Raw genomic sequence first — 17,411 nt, 5'->3', positions numbered from 1 at the left:
ATACAGGCACTATGGAGAATAGTATGGAGGTTCCTTAAAAAACTAAAAATAGAATTACCATATGATCCAGCAATCCCACTACTGGGCATATGCCCTGAGAAAACCATAATTCAAAGAGACACATGCACCCCAATGTTCATTGCAGCACTATTTACAATAGCCAGGTCATGGAAGCAACCTAAATGCCCATCGACAGACGAATGGATAAAGAAGTTGTGGTACATATATACAATGGACTATTACTCAGCCATAAAAAGGAATGAAATTGAGTCATTTGTTGAGACGTGGATGGATCTAGAGACTGTCATACAGAGTGAAGTAAGTCAGAAAGAGAAAAACAAATATCGTATATTAATGCATGTATGTGGAACCTAGAAAAGTGGTACAGATGAACCGGTCTGCAGGGTAGAAGTTGAGACACAGGTGTAGAGAACAAATGTATGGACACCAAGGGGGGAAAGCCGCGGGGGGTGGGGTGGGGATGGTGGGGTGCTGAATTGGGCGACTGGGATTGACATGTATACACAGATGTGTATAAAATTGATGACCAATAAGAACCTACTGTATAAAAAAATAAATAAAATTAAATTTAAAAATTAAAAAAAAAAGAAACAGAGCCTAAAAGCAATAACTTGGTTTTTATGTTTACTGTCCTCTAAAAAATAATTTTCGATATTAAAAAAAACAACTGCTTCTACTGAAATATAAGCTTACATGAAAAGGGAAAATAAATATTTAAAGGATTATACATTTATAGTATAAAATGAGGATATAAATTATCTTTACATCCATTCTGCAGTTAACAAACAACCTTTCTCAATATCAACTTACCTGAGTTGCTTTGCATAGCTGAGTTCAATCTCTGTCCTTTCCTTTACAAATTTGATGTATTTCTCAAGAATATCAATTCCCCACTGTGTGTGTTTTTCTAAGTTGTCAAATTGATCCTGTTAATAAAAAACAAAGGGAGAGCTTGTAATCTTTCTCTGTGATTAACGTAACTTCAGTGAACAATTCTCTCAACAATAAATCAGTACGTAGAAAGCAGTTCTAACATTTTCCATGATTGTACTTGGGTGCTTTTTCGCTGAGCAAATTTTAAATCAACATTACCAAATTTGGTTTGAAAACTGCCTGAGATATTGAACTCTGACCCCTCTGTTCACGTCACCTATTCCTGTTAGAAACATGGTGTTTGGATGTATTTAATGTCCTAGAGCAAAGCAAAGTGTCTTCTGCAGATACCCAAAACTGAGAGATGAAACACACTCCCGTGTCAACTCAGTCACACTATTAGCACCTTAACTGTTATCTCTGAGTTAGCATTCAGGATAAGCTCACTGAAATCTGAGGCAAGGAAATGGCAGGGAGAAGAGTTACAAAATACTTGCTTTCTTCAAACAAATGACTCATGCGGACTTCATTCCAACATCCAACCATGCATCAAGCCTACACTATTTGCCAGGAATGGTGATTGGGGCTGGGGAACAAGAAAGAAGAGAATTATAGCCACGATGTACAGGCTGCCTCAAGATTCCCAGTCTGGAAGGGAGCGGGTAGGTATTCCAGCCACCCCTAATGCAAAGGCAGGGAGAGGCCCAGGAATCAGGGGGACCGGTCCTGCTGGAGCTCAAGGTGGGGGTAGGGCACAAGGGAATGAGTGGTGGTGGGTGAGGGGACTAGAGGGTCCGGGCCTGATCACCCAGGGCCTTGAATGCCGAGTTAAGGTGTCTAGACTCTCTGGTGGGCACAAGTGAGCCACTGAAGGGTTCGCAAAGGGAGTGGCACACCTAAGACATGTTTAGCATCACCAGGAGCTGGATGTCAGGGGACTGTTCAATATCCTAAGCAGAGAAACTGGGAGCAGAGGGGAGGATTTTATAGACCATGAACAAAGAATCAGCTAGTCTTAGTGACTGGATGGGGAGGCTGGAAGGGATATGCAGAATAGGGGAGGATTCTAAGGCGACTCCTTGGTTCTGTTTCCTGTGAGTACACAGGCGGAGGGGCAGCAGTTTGGGGTGAAGTGACATGTGGAGTCAGGGACTGACATGTCCAGAAGAGAGTTGGAAACACAGATGTATTCAGGGCTCAAGGACGGAGGCCAGGGAGCTGGTAGATCTGAAACAATAGCCAAGGATCAGAACCCCAGAGTCGGCTGCAGCTCTGCACTGAATTCATAAAGAGGGCCAAACCCAGGGAGGAGAGCCCAGAAAGACCTACGAAGGTGGGGTGTTAGCACAACATTGGGGAAGAGAGAAGTTGCAAAGGTGAAAGTCTGCTCATGAGAGGTAACAGTAACAGAGGATGAGGTTCTAGCCCCAGCTCTGGGACTTCGCAGAGAAAGGCCATGGAACATCTCAAGGTTTTAGTCATCCACCTACAAGATGAAGATAGAATCCCTGCCTAATTTGAGAAATCGGTCGTGAGCATCATGTAAGACGGAAAAATGCCAAGCCAAGTACAAAAACACAAGCCACCATGTAACCCTATCCCAGGCGTGTGCAATCTTACAATATACATTTTGCATCGTCCTTCAGCTTATTTTTTAGATCCAGCATCTTCAATTTTAAATCTATCATTGTGCTTTGATTCTATTTTCCATTCAAAGCAGTGCAAACTGTAACATGAGAAAATGTTCCATATACTTGACTTAGAGCAGGAGGGTAGCAGAGTCAAGACACTTTTTTTCTCAAACTTGAGAAACCCTGGGAATTCCCTGGCGGTCCACTGCTTAGGATTCTGCGCTTCCACTGCAGGGGGCATGGGTTCCATCCCTGGTCGGGGAACTAAGATCCTGCAAGCTACACAAGAGAAACCCTCTTCTGAAGAAAAATAATTTCCTCAACCTTACTCCCGCCCAGGCCCACAGAACAGTTTGAGAAACCTCAACTTAAGAAATTCAGGGGCTTCCCTGGTGGCGCAGTGGTTGAGAGTCTGCCTGCCGATGCAGGCGACACGGGTTCGTGCCCCGGTCTGGGAAGATCCCACATGCCGCAGAGCGGCTGGGCCCCTGAGCCATGGCCGCTGAGCCTGCGCGTCTGGAGCCTGTTGCTCCGCAACGGGAGAGGCCACAGCAGTGAGAGGCCCGCGTACCGCAAAAAAAAAAAAGAAAAAGAAAAAGAAAAGAAATTCAGGCTTTCTTTTACAAGAATATTTTCTAATTGAAAGTAATCACTGTACAATGTTTACCTTTATACCTAATAATTTCTAATATTATCATAAAAAATCAGAGACCATTTAAGATTTTCATTGATTCTTGGTCCTCAATAACATATTCCACAAACTCTGAGATTTCATTTCAAGAAACACTGCTCAAAAACAAAAATAAATAAAAGAAACACTGCTCAAGAATGTTATTTATTTATGTTACCTATAAGGTCAAGGGTTGTCAGGCAAATTTATAGTGTAAACAAGACTAGATCTCTTTAAACTACTTGAGAGAGCAAATATACAAACAGTTCAAGTATGATTACAATCATTCCTAGTTAATTAGAGCAAGTCTTCTTTAAAGCTCTCTGCTAATCAGTAACCCTTTGTTAATATAGTTTCATATTGACCTTATTTATTGAAAATTCTTTTTCACACACTTCCCTCCATTTGAGAGCCCTCTCTCTGTATAATTTCCTATCTCCAGAGCCTTACTATGTTTAGCAGTTACAGATGTTTATAGATGTTATAAACATCTATAGATGTTTATAGGTGTTTCCTTGAAGGCTTACTAAGATAGTCTGCTCTTAGATTTCACCCTTGTCCTGCTAACAACCTAAGTTCGTATTTTTCCTTATTATATTACTTTGCAATTCTTTTTAGCCCTAATATGTATAATATAAAGCAACAGCTTTTGAGATCAAAACACTTTTTTAAAAAAATCTACATTTGAATTGAGTCCACCTTAAAAATTACAGGCCTCAAACCAACAATATGTTTCCAATAAAGTTATCTGTATTCAAGAACATTCTGGAAGCTATAATAAAGCACTTACTAAAATAACAGGGTCCAAGTGAGATAGAAGATATTAATAATAAAAAACCTGACTCAGTAACACATAAACTAGTACTTGCTTGTGAATACAGCATAGTTCTTTTTTATGCTACATTAAAACATCTCCAATGACGCCAGACTCTACTGCTGCTGTCACATGGATGGCCACAACATGGACTTTCTTGACAGCAGCTACGAGAAAATTCAAAACAGATGAAAAACTAATCATCAACCCACTTACATTCTTGACTAAAATGTGGAAAACTTAATGGAAAAAAACCTCCAAATCTTAAAAAGACTCTTTTGTAAGCAAATATTTTAAGTGGTGTTTTTAAAAATAGCCTTTGCTACTTTGGGGATGGTACCATTATCAAAAATGAGTCCTATCCATTATCTGTGAATTATACCTCAATTAAAGACAGGGAGGGAGGGAGGAATGGAGAGGGAGAGAAAGAGAGAGAGAAATGCATCCCTTCCTGTTTAATGTCACATGATGACACTTTTGAAGACTCCTTTGTCCTCTTAAAAATCGTTGAGGAGGGCTTCCCTGGTGGCGCAGTGGTTAAGAATTCACCTGCCAATGCAGGGGACACGGGTTCGAGCCCTGGTCCGGGAAGATCCCACATGCCGCGGAGCAACTAAGCCCGTGTGCCACAACTACTGAGCCTGTGCTCTAGAGCCCACGCGCTACAACTCCTGAGCCCACAAGCCACAACTACTGAAGCCCGCGTGCCTAGAGCCCGTGCTCCGCAACAAGAAAAGCCACCACAATGAGAAGCCCGCGCAACACAACAAAGAGTAGACCTCCCTCGCCGCAACTGGAGACCGCGCACAGCAACGAAGACTCAACGCAGCCATAAATAAATAAATAAATAAATAAATTTTTTAAAAAATCGTTGAGGACCCCAAAGAGCTTTTGTTTACATGGTTTATAGCTATCAATATTTACTCTATCAGAAATTAAAAACTAAAAGATTTTTTAAATACCTATCAATTCATTTAAAAAGACAATAATAAATCCATTATATATTAATGTAACTAGCATATATATATATTTTTAATTTTTTGTTTATTTTTAGGAACTTTACTTTCCAAAACAAAACAAAAAGAAAATGAGAAGAATGGCACTGTTTTTCATTTCTGTAAATCTCTTTAATGTCTGGTTTAATAGAAGACAGCTGGATTCTCATATTCTTTTACATTTAGTCTGTTATGAGTCTTTACTTTGGTGGAAGTACATCAAAAAAATACAACTTCACACAGATATGTAGTTAGAAAACGGAGGAGTATTTCAACGCCTTTTCTAGGTAGTTGCAGATGTTCTTATTTGACACCACACCCAAACTTAACAAATAGTAGTTTCTTAAAGGCTAGCTGCAACGTGAAATCTGAAACCATGGCAATGAACCTTTCATACTGGTTACAATAAAATGCACTAGTCTGTCTTGCACTTTGAATGGAGCTTTCACCTATGCGTGAATGCATTATGCATTGGTCATTTGGAAAATATTATTACACTGATATATGCAGATCTTCCAAGTGTTGACACATTTCCGTATAAAATATTTTAAAATTCCATGTTTATTTCACTACCTATCTTATCTGATGAGTCTTTAAATATTTGGAAACTGTCAAGCTCACAGTGCCATGTATACAATTTCCAAAATTCTAATTTTAAAAGCTGGAATTTTATCAACAAATGTTGTCAGTTGTTTCCTTGAGGTGACAGGCTCACTTCATTCATTTTTGAGAAAATGTTTGACAAATGCTCAAGTGTTTGTCTGTCAATCGTTCTTTGAAGTAAAAACGGTGTCCTATGATAAAAGCAGCTAGACCAGCTCAAAACAATCACTTAAGTATTTTGGTTTAAGCATACTTCCTGTCTGTCTTGTCACACACACTATTAAAAAGATGTATGATGTATATTCAAAGGTTGAGATTTAATAAAATTAATAATCTTTACTGTTTCATCAAGGACATTTAAAAATAAAACTGATTTTTTTTTTTAACAACTAATGGTGAAGAATTCAGTAACTTCTACTGCAGTTTGGAGCCACCACCCTGATTCCTGCTAAGGCACCAGCCATCTTACCCACCACTGCTTTTGTACCATCAGTAAAAATGCCAACACAGTGAAAAAGACAATGTCTTAACTATCATTATGAAAATAGGTTTGACCTCATAGACTCCATGAGAGGGTTTCTGGAACCTCCAGAGGTCCAGGGACCACACTTTAGGAACCACTGTCATATGACACATACTCTAAAATTTCTACTTGAAAGCTTCATATTGCCAAAGATGAAGAAAGTCAGATAATGTATGAGCTAATGGAAAATGTTTAATTTATAAGAGCATACTATATATACACTCAACAAGTAACTCCAAAATTGCCAAAAGGACTGCAAATGGATGTGTCCAAGTAGCTGGTTACAACCTGACAGGTACCTTTCCAGAATCTCCCCCCTCCCCCACAGTCTCCTCTTAAATTCTCATTGCTCCCTGAATTCCAACCAACCAAAGGCTCCTGCCAGGAGCTTTCAGCTGTAAGGGGCTGAGTAAGCTGAAGAGACAAATGAGTTGCAATTGTATTAATCAGCATACAATTGCTGTATTATTTTTCAGGTGTGGTTTTCTGTCCTAGACTGTGACTAAGCTCCTTTATACACTGAAGATTGAACCGAAATAAGCATGAACTCTGGCATTTGTTTGGCTCATTATATCTTCATCAGTTTCTAAAAAATCATGAAGCTGGGACTTCCCTGGTCGCACAGTGGTTAAGAATCCGCCTGCCAAAAAAAAAAAAAAAATTAAAAAAAAAAGAATCCGCCTGCCAGTGCAGGGGACACTGGTTAGATCCCTGGTCCAGGAAGATCCCACATGCCACGGAGCAACTAAGCCCGTGCACCACAACTACTGAGCCCGCGTGCCACAACTACTGAAGCCCATGCGCCTAGAGCCCGTGCTCAGCAACAAGAGAAGCCACCGCAAAGAGAAGCCCTTGCACTGCAATGAAGAGTAGCCCCTGCTCACTGCAACTAGAGAAAGCCCACGCGCAGCAACGAAGACCCAATGAAGCCAAAATAAAATAATAAATAAATTTATTTTTTAAAAAATCATGAAGCTGAATACAAACAAATTTTGCATTCCTATATATCTACAATATGAACCCATCAGTCAGGGTTGAGACTGGTCTCTGTAGGTCAGCATACAATGATTATTCTTGGTTATTTAGGAAGACTTCTGAAATCTGATTTTTTTTTTCAAATGATGCAAAAGAACTAACACAGGAACTACATGCACAAAAGCTATTTACTTTAAGATGAGGAGACCAAATCAGCCACAAGGAAGTTTTCTCCAAAGTGTAGGTCAATTTTTAACACAATACTTCCTGTAATTAAAAAGTATTCTAGGGACTTCCCTGGTGGCGCAGTGGTTAATACTCTGTGCTCCCAATGCAGGGGGCCTGGGTTCGATCCCTGGTCAGGGAACTAGATCCCACATGCATGCCACAACTGAGGAGCCCGCCTGCCACAACTAAGGAGCCCGCCTGCTGCAACTAAGACCCAGCACAACCAAATAAATAAAGTATGCTAAACAGATACATTCAAAATCCCTGGCAAAAGCCAATCTAGTAAGAAACTAAGTTGCTAAAGTTACCTCTGTGTAAATGGCTCAGACTCAGAGGAAGGGTATACTGAGGGTAGCTGTCCCCCACTTAAATCCGTCCCTCTCAGCAAGTTACTCAGGGAAGGGAATTATCCCCACCATATCACTGGGGCACTTCCATCTGTGCTATCAAACCACCATGTTAGGATACTCTAATTCTGTAAAAATCCACTTTCCTAAGGACTTGGGCACTTTATAAAGTGGCAGACCTTAAATGGCTCCATTTCAACAGAATCGCTTGGAATGTAATTACTGGTGTTGGCTTCCTCTTCTCTTTGAGGGAAGAGTGTCAGAAGGAATTTGAAAAAGAATAGATACAGGTATATGTATAACTGAATCACTTTGCTGTACACCTGAAACTAACACAACATTGTTAATCAACTATACTTCAATATAAAATAAAAATTAAAAAATAAGAGTGTCAGAAGGCATAGATTTATCCTCAGTAAATGTAACAAAACCTCCATTTAAAGTGTTTTTAGGGACGTCCCTGGTGGTGCAGTCAGCGGGTAAGACTCCACACTCCCAATGCAGGGGCCTCAGGTTCAATCCCTGGTCAGGGAATGAGATCCCATACGCATGCCGCAACTAAGAGTTTGCATGCTACAACTAAGGAGCCCACGTGCTGCAACTAAGACCTGGTGCAACCAAATAAATTTAAAAAAAAATGTTTTAAGGGCTTCCCTCGTGGCGCAGTGGTTGAGAGTCCGCCTGCCGATGCAGGGGACACGGGTTTGTGCCCCAGGCCGGGAGGATCCCACATGCCGTGAAGTGGCTGGGCCCGTGAGCCATGGCCGCTGAGCCTGCGCGTCCGGAGCCTGTGCTCCGCAACGGGAGAGGCCACAACAGTGAGAGGCCCGCGTACCGCAAAAAAAAAAAAAAAAAAAAAAAGTTTTAAAAAATCCATTTGAGTCTGAAGAGTCAAGTGGCTGCATCTACAGGAACAAAAAAAGTTTTATAAAACTTTATAAACAAGGGACCTCCCTGGTGGTCCAGTGGTTAAGAATCCACCTTCCGATGAAGGGGACACGGTCCGATCCCTGGTCAGGGAATGAAGATCCCACATGCCGCAGGGCAACTAAGCCCTCGCACCGCAACTACTGAGCCCGCGCACCACAACTAGCAAGACGCCCGTGCGCCGCAGTGAAGATCCCATGTGCTGCAACTAAGACCCGACGCAGCCAAATTAATTAATTTTTAAAAACTTAATAAACAAAAATGTGTCATCCCAAATAGCACCTGCAATTCTATTTCTTGAATGTTTAACAAAGACTTCAATTCATTTTCATGGACAAAAGAAGACTTGTCCTCATACATTACATTAAAAGCAGAAATACCCCCAAATATAGGTTCAACATTAAAGTTGTCAAACCTTAAAAGTGACGAAAAACCATTACCCAAAGTGACTTCAATGTTTGACCAAAGTAGATAAAATGTGAAAGGCAGCATTAGAGTGTTTCTTTCAAGCAGCCAGAAATCCTTGTGTTTTGGCAATACAAGTAGAGGCAGATTCTGTCAAACCATATACACAATACATCTACTGATTCTGAAACGGGTCCTGTGAATTAGTGTGGTGTGCGCCTTGGGTTGAAAATGCCTACTCAAGCAAGAGCCTGTGACATAATTGACAAAATAGGGGCTCTGATATCATAGGGTCATGGCTGGACAGTCAAGTTAGTACAATGGATTTTAATTAGGAAGGGAATGCACGCAAAATGAAAGGTTTTCCTGAACTCAGAATCTCTTTAAAAAGCAAGTCTACAACATGTCATAAAAATGGGTATACAAATTCAGGTATATTTGCTGTAACGAGTCACCATCGAACACTCTTTCTGTTGTGAAAATGAAAATATTAAAGAATTAGTCCATGTTCATGGTTCTTTCCAGCCATTGCATTGGAAACATGAGAGGTAAGGACATATACAAACACAAGATGAAAATATATGTATGAGTCAAAAAAAAAAAAAAACTTTCGCTGAAGTCTGAGGCAACAGCATATGGATGAAGTTAGCGACATGAAGAATGTGGAAAGGCGCACAGAACATGAAAAGCTGCATTTTGGAATTTTTCTAACGATAATTGTATTGTGTAAAAAGGACAATAAAGAGGCTAATGTGGGATGTACAACAAATGAGAGGCCCCAGAAAGCAGAAGACTTGGGGCTAATGAATGTGGGGTGCCCTCAGCCAAACGTGATGCGATTTTACATTGCATCCTGAAATGAAAAGAGAAGGTAACAACCATAACATGGAGAAAAAGCACCAGAATTTTGACTCTCCCAGAGTCCAAGCAGATGAGATTTGGAGGGGAAATTGCTATGGAACGTATTCCTTTAAGAAGCCACAATGGGGACTTCCCTGGTGGCGCAGTGGTTAAGAATCTGCCTGTCAATACAGGGGACACGGGTTTGAGCCCTGGTCCAGGAAGATCCCACATGCTGCAGAGCAACTAAGCCCGTGTGTCACAACTACTGAGCCTGCGCTCTAGAGTCCGTGAGCCACAACTACGGAGCCCGAGTGCCACAACTACTGAAGCCCACGTGCCTAGAGCCCGTGCTCCACAACAAGAGAAGCCACCGCGATGAGAAGCCCACACACTGCAACAAAGAGTAGCCCCCGCTTGCTGCAACTAGAGAAAGCCTGCGCACAGCAACGAAGACCCAACGCAGCCAAAGATCGATAAAGTAAAATTAAAAAAAAAAAAAAAAAAAAAAAAAGAAGCCACAATGAGTTTCTGGTCTATTTCAATGTTCTTAGAACACCTTAGTCACTTTCCACCCCCATCTCTGCTCCTTTGGATACAGTAAAAGCAACAAACAAACATCTGTAACTGCCCCAAACAGACTGAGTGAAAGAGACTGCAAAGGATAAGATTTTCAAGAAAAAAATATTTCAAAGAGCGCTTACTTTCTTTCATTAAAACAAACAAACAAATCCACTAACTTTGTAAATGATACTTTTAACAGTATTTTTCCAGATAGGCATTATCAAATACCTTAAGCAGAGGAGGCGAAGAATTAAGGATGATGGGGTCAGGGGGGAGGGATAAATTAGGGAGTTTTGGATTAACAGAAACACACTACTGTATATAAAGTAGATAAACAACAAGGACCTACTGTATAGCACAGGGAACTCTACTCAGTACTCCACAATGATGTATATGGGAAAAGAATCTAAAAAAGAGTGGATATATGTACATGTACAACTGATTCACTTTGCTGTACAACTGATTCACTTTGCTGTACACCTGAAACACAACATTGTAAATCAACTATACTTCAAAGAAAGAAAGAAAGGAAGGAAGAAAGAAAGAAAGAAAAAAGGATGATGAAGCTATAAAAACTAGTTTCAGAAAGCTGGGTCTAGCTTGTAAGTAGTGGGCTGAATCAATGCTAATTGAAGATAGAAACTAGTCAGAGAACAAGATCTTGCTCTTTATAAGAAAAAACGCTCTGTCTCATTGTGACGGCACACAAGAGGGGCTTTGCTTAGTCAACTCACGACTGTAAGATGAACATCTGTAACACAAACACCCAGAATCGTTACTGTCTGGCTTCAACCTGGCACGGAATCTCCTCATTCATTTCCTGGTTTCTGTGCATCAGCTTGGAACATTGAAGGTTGTCTACATATGAACTGGTTCCTTTCCCGAGCCTGCTCCATCAGCAGGTGCAAGAGTTCAGTTCCCTTCCCCTCCTCCAGCTGTCCAGCATTCCTCTGAGCCCTGGAGAACTCACTGTACCTCTCAAACAGCCCACACTGGCCTCCATGGGTGATTCTCTCCTCCAGGAAGCATGTTCAAGACCAACCCAAGGGCAGAAGAAAAGAAGGAGAGGAAGAGGAGGAAACCACACTCTAAATACCAGGAAGAACTTTGAAGGCAGTCCAAAGACTAATGAAGAGCAAATTAATTAATGAAGAGCAAGTAAATTTTTAATGAAAAGGAAAAGCCAGATTTTAGAAGTCTGACTTATTTCTAAACTCTATAAAAATATTTCCAGGTGTGTGTGGGGCGTTGGGCAAAATATTATAGAAATATCACAGGGAAACATTTTTTTAAGCCCTGGCACCTGAAACTTAGTTAACGTCGATGAAAAAGATTATCTAAACACTTAGCAATTTACTCACTTCCAATTTTAAGTAAAGAAGGTTAAGCAAATACAGGCTGTCCCTTTCCAAGACAGGGGATACGAAGTCTCAATCCCGCTGCCACAACCCAGCATCTGATCCAAAGTACCCACATGACAGGCTAGCTTGGACCCATCAGAAAGTCTCTGGAAATAGGTGCTGGAGGTAAGAGGTGAAAATTGTTCCTGTGAGAAGTTAGAGAAAAAAACGTGAGTCTGCAGAGACGGAGAATAAAGCAGAGATGCCAGACAACATTACTCTGGGCATTCAAAATGGGTGTATGGCGAGCTTTCCACTGGCTGACTCAAGTCCTTTGGGAGACTGGCCTGTTCTTCCAGCCCCTGGTTCTGTAAGATATCCCTTGGAACAGACCCTCTTGGCTGGCAACGAAGCTGTTGCCTGCTCCCCGTTCTGTGGGTCGAGCAGCTCTCCTGATACAAGATCACTTTTCCCATCTCCCTTGCAGCTAGGACGTGAACATGTGACATCACCCTGGCTAGTGAGGTGTATGGGATATCTACAGGTGGCTTCTGAGAAAGACTATCCTCCCTATCAAACTCCTCCCCTTCTTAACTTGACTTGGTCATAGCTACCTGTGGTGCTTGGGACTGCACCCTCTCTCCCCGATTTGCCCAGCTGCCTTTTACTGATCCTTCTTGTTTCAGTTTAAACATCACTTCCTCTGAAAGGCTTTCTCTAATCCCACATCTAGATTGAGTCCCATACTTCCAGGCTCCCACTGCCTTTTTATTTTAACCCCCACTACAACTCTAGTGTTTCCACTATAATTCCAGTGCCTATGGTCAGCGCTCAGTAAGAAATGGTTGAATGTTTGCAATTTTGGAAAAGAAACAAGGGGTGTGGGTTAGATTGAAAGTAACAAAAGACACAAAGCAAAGAGGCTTAGATGATAAGGACACATACTATCTCACATTACAAAGAGTCCAGAGGCAGGGATATTCCAGGATTGGTGTTGATGGTCAGTAATTTCATTAAAGAGCCAGATGTTTTTCATCTCTTGTTTCTGCCATTCCCAGCACATCAGTGATGCTTCCTCCTCCTAGTTACACGAAGTCCCCTTTCTAAATTCTAAAAAAGCTGAAATTCCAAACACATCTGGCTCCAAAGGTTTTGGATAATATCAATAGATGTTGAACGTAATTTGGGGAAATAAGTTGCTCAATAAGACAAGATAGGAAAAATAAAAGGTACAAGGATTGGAAAGGAAGAAATACGTCATTCACGGATTATATGATTAACTATGTAGCATAGACAAAAGAATCCAGTGATAATTTTTTAGAATTAAGAGTTTAACATGATTGCTGGATATAAAATCAACATACAGGACACAATTGCTTTTCTATAAAACAGCAACAAACAGAACATGAAATTTTAGAAACAATTTCATTTACAATAGCATGAAAAGTTGCAAGTAGATAGAAATGAACTTAACAGAAAATGTGTGAGACCGTCATGGAGAAAATGATAAAACTTTCTTAAGAGACATTAAAGAAAACCAGAATAAGTGGAGAGATACAAGCCATGTTCATGGATTGGAAGGTTCTATACTGTAAATGTATCAAATCTCCCCCAAATTATCTATAGATCCAATGCAGGGTCAATTAAAATCTCCACAAGTTTTTGGAGAATATAATTCAAAGATTAAAAGGAGTTGAGGGACTTCCCTGGGGGCGCAGTGGTTAAGAATCCTCCTGCCAATGCAGGGGACATGCGTTCGAGCCCTGGTCCGGGAAGATCCCACATGCCACGGAGCTACTAAGCCCCTGTGCCACAACTACTGAGCCTGCACTCTAGAGCCCACAAGCCACAACTACGGAGCCCAAGTGCCACAACTACTGAAGCCTGCACGCCTAGAGCCTGTGTTCCACAACAAAGAGAAGCTACTGCAGTGAGAAGTCCGCGCACCGCAACAAAGAGTAGACCCCGCTTGCCCGCAACTAGAGAAAGCCCACGTGCAGCAACGAAGACCCAATGCAGCCAAAGGTAAAAAATAAATAAATTTTAAAAAAAGGAGTTGAAAAGCTAAATCAATAGCCAAAAACACTCTTGAAGAACAAGGCAGGGGTGGGTACTAGCCACACCGGATATTGACTTATTATGAAGTTAATTAAGAGGCTGTGTGGTATTGGCCAGGGACAGAAAAATAGGTGAATGCAAAGAACAGAAAGGCCAGGAACAGACCCATGCCAAAAAAGACTTTGTATAGAAAACAGGTAGCCGTATAGAAAAGACAGAGAACCTGATGGCAGGACCTGGGGTCTGGAGCTAGAATGAATTGGTTTGAACTCTGGCTCTTTGACATACCAGCTATGCCACACGGAGCAAGTTACTTAACTTCTCTGTGTTTCTGCTTCTTGTCTAAAAAAATGGGCATAATAGCAGGATCTATTTGTAGGGTTACTGTAAGGTTTCAATAAGTTATCTCATGCTTAGAACACTGCTTGGTACACGGTAAGCCCTCAGTAAGTGTGAATACTGGCATCATCATCACCAACATCACCACCACCACCATCATCACCATCATCATCAAAGGCTAATGGGGAAAAAACAAGCTGTTCAATAAAAGGTGCTGGAAGCGGTGGGGGGTGGGGGTGGTGGTGGGATGAACTGGGAGATTGGAATTGACATATATACACTGATATATATAAAATGGATAACTAATAAGAACCTGCTGTATAAAAAAATAAAATTCAAAACTTCAAATAAAATAAAAGGTGCTGGGATAATTGTACATCTATTGAAAAAAATGAAATCAAAACTCTATCTCTTACAATACATACACAAACTAATTCCAGGTAGATTAAGGACCTAAATGGAAAGGGCAAGACTATAACATTCTCAGGAGACAATATAGGAGAATGCTTTTCTGACCTTGTAGGAAAGGATTTTTTAAAAAGATACAAAAAAGCATTCACTGTAAAGAAAAATAGATTGATAAACCTGACTGTATAGAAACTAAAAACTTCTAGGGGACTTCCCTGGTGGCGCAGTGGTTGAGAATCCACCTGCCAATGCAGGGGACACGGGTTCGAGCCCTGGTCCGGGAAGATCCCACGTGCCGCGGAGCAACTGAGCCCGTGCGCCACAACTACTGAGCCTGCGCTCTAGAGCCCGCGAGCCACGACTGCTGAAGCCCGCGTGCCTGGAGCCCGTGTTCCACAACAAAGAGAGGCCACTGCAATGAAAAGCCCGCTCACCGCAGTGAAGACCCAACACTGCCAAAAATAAATAAATAAATAACGACACAAATAAATAAATAAATTTAAAAAAACAAAACTAAACTAAAAACTTCTGTTCATGAAAAGATACCACGAGGAAAGTGAAACGATACAGGACAAACTGGGAGAAGATATTTGTAACACATGATCAACAAAGGGTTAGTAAGTATCTAGAATATAGAAGGAACTCCTTCAAATCAATTTTCTTTTTTTAACTGAGGTATAACTGACATATAACATTATATTAGTTTCAGGTGTACAAAATAATTATTTGATATTTATATTGTGAAATGATTGCCACAGTAAGTCTATTTAACATCAGTCACCATACACAGTTACAAAAAAATGTTTTTCTTGTGATGACAACTAAATCATTTCTCAAAAAGAGGAAATAACCCAATAGGAAAGGGGGCAAAAATCATAATAATTTTAAGAATGAAATGATATTTAGCTTTATAAGTAATCAAGAAAATGCATATTAAAATTATACCGACCCGCCTGGCAAAATTTTAACTCAGAAAACACCAAGCGTTAACAAGGATGTGTTGCTAGGTGAATGCTCATATACTGCTGGGGACCTTGGCACACAGATTGGTTTACCTAGTAAAGGTGAGCATTTGCCCCTGTATGACCCAGCAATTCTTCTGCTGGAGACGTATCTTAAGGTCTAGGACCAAAACAATAAACTCTTGCTCATGTGCACCAAGGGACATGCAAAGGAATGTTTATAGCAGCATAATTCACAGCAGCAAAATACAAACAACCCAACTGTCCATCTGATTCCATTTATATAAAGTCTATATAAAAAGAGACAAAACTAAACCATGTATTGTTTATCGATATATTCATAAGTGACGAAAAACTACAAAGAAAAACAAAATAATATGTTTCATACAAAATTTTGAATAGTACTCAATTAGGGCAGGAGAGTATGAAGGTGGAGATGTGATCAGGCTCATAGGGGGCTTCTGGAGTGGAGTAAAGTTCTATTTCTTTCCCTGGGTGAAATGCACATGGATGTTCATCTCACTGCTATTTCTGTACACATCATTCTATCTATACAGTTTCATACATTCATTTGTAATATACCACAATTAATATTTAACTGCTAGTTTACAGTTGGATTGATAGGGAAATCTTCAGTATAAGAGGGACTTAAGATCACTTGAACCTCTGCCAACTGGAGATCAAAAATAAAGATACATTTATGAAAGAAAAAAAATGAAGTCAATAGAAACATTACATAAAGTATTGAACTTGTACTTTTTCCCTTGATTGATGTGCTTATTTTTTTCCCATAAAAAATATAAAACGTTCTTCAGAAGATGGGCATCATTTAATACCCAAGTATGGACTGACTATTGATTGCAAAAAAAGACTTCACACTTAGAAAGAAAAAACTTTTAAAAAATCCAAGACTATTGAATATTACCATTTGTAAAACAAAGAACAAATGAACAGAAACAAAACCAAAAAACCCATTTTGCTTATTTGGTAAGGAAAGTGCTTTATTATGAATTTCTTTAATTATTCGTGGAATTAACCTTTTTTAGACATGTTCATTAGCATTTGGAATTTCCTCTTATAATGGTTCTCTTCTTAATCCTTATTCACTTCTCTGTTAGAAATTTTGAAATTATCTTATTGTTCTGCATAAGCTCATCATATCTTAGAGTGTCATATTTGGTATAAATGTTGGATTTAAAATTTGATATGTATTTTTGACACAGAGAAATATAAATGTACGTTTATCTAGGGGGTTAGAACTGTGACTATTTTCCACTTCTCTGTGCGTTCCAAATTTTCTCCAATGAGCATTTTTCCTGATTATCAATATAGTACAATGCTAATTTAGTTAACAAGTTATTATTTTAAAGACACCCAAGGAAATAACATCAGGAAGTATCTATTCTGGAAGTAACTTTTACCTTCACTTTATTGTATTACCATTTCCTTCCAGGTAGTAATTCATGATAAAATAACATAAATGTTGCCATTTTACTCAAGTCTGATGCTTTTACTAAAAGGAAAAACATCTCTACTGACATATCATGTAACATTAAATAGAAATCCAGGGTTCACTTTCAAATGTCTTTTCCTCTAAATTTCTAAATCTACTGCCAAGTGCTGCCACCTTCATACTAATCAGTTTACCGAAGGTGCACCAGGCACTCTTACCTGTAATCCCAACACTAGTTACCTCTTTCACTGAGCACGACCTCATCTGAGCCTGACTCACTACATCTTGCACCATCAGTCAAGACTAACGTGGCACATACCACCTGGGGGCCCTTGTTAAATATTTGTGGAATGAATGAATGAGTCAATGGAAACTCCTTCAGCCATCACTGTAATTCTTCTGCTATTTAATTCCTTCAAGCCCATTATCAGAGTC

General features: G+C 40.1%; 1 protein-coding gene across 19 annotated transcripts in view; it reads right to left on the bottom strand.

Moving 5' to 3' along the window:
- The window catches only part of FNBP1 (formin binding protein 1), a 140,406-nt gene that overhangs the window by 96,322 nt on the left and 26,673 nt on the right, over window positions 1-17,411 (bottom strand). For 18 of the 19 annotated variants that reach the window (XM_067742965.1, XM_067742963.1, XM_067742964.1 and 15 more), the window contains exon 2: window positions 832-947. The exons of the other annotated variant lie outside the window; for it this stretch is intronic. In XM_067742965.1, coding sequence (XP_067599066.1) covers window positions 832-947 — 116 coding nt within the window. The remainder of the gene's footprint in view (window positions 1-831; window positions 948-17,411) is intronic. 19 annotated transcript variants of the gene reach the window in all.

The sequence above is a fragment of the Pseudorca crassidens genome, chromosome 7 (assembly GCF_039906515.1).
Source record: "Pseudorca crassidens isolate mPseCra1 chromosome 7, mPseCra1.hap1, whole genome shotgun sequence".
Classification (NCBI taxonomy): domain Eukaryota; kingdom Metazoa; phylum Chordata; class Mammalia; order Artiodactyla; family Delphinidae; genus Pseudorca; species Pseudorca crassidens.
The sequence above is the reverse complement of the archived record's forward strand: the minus strand, read 5'-3'. Positions and strand labels throughout refer to the sequence as shown.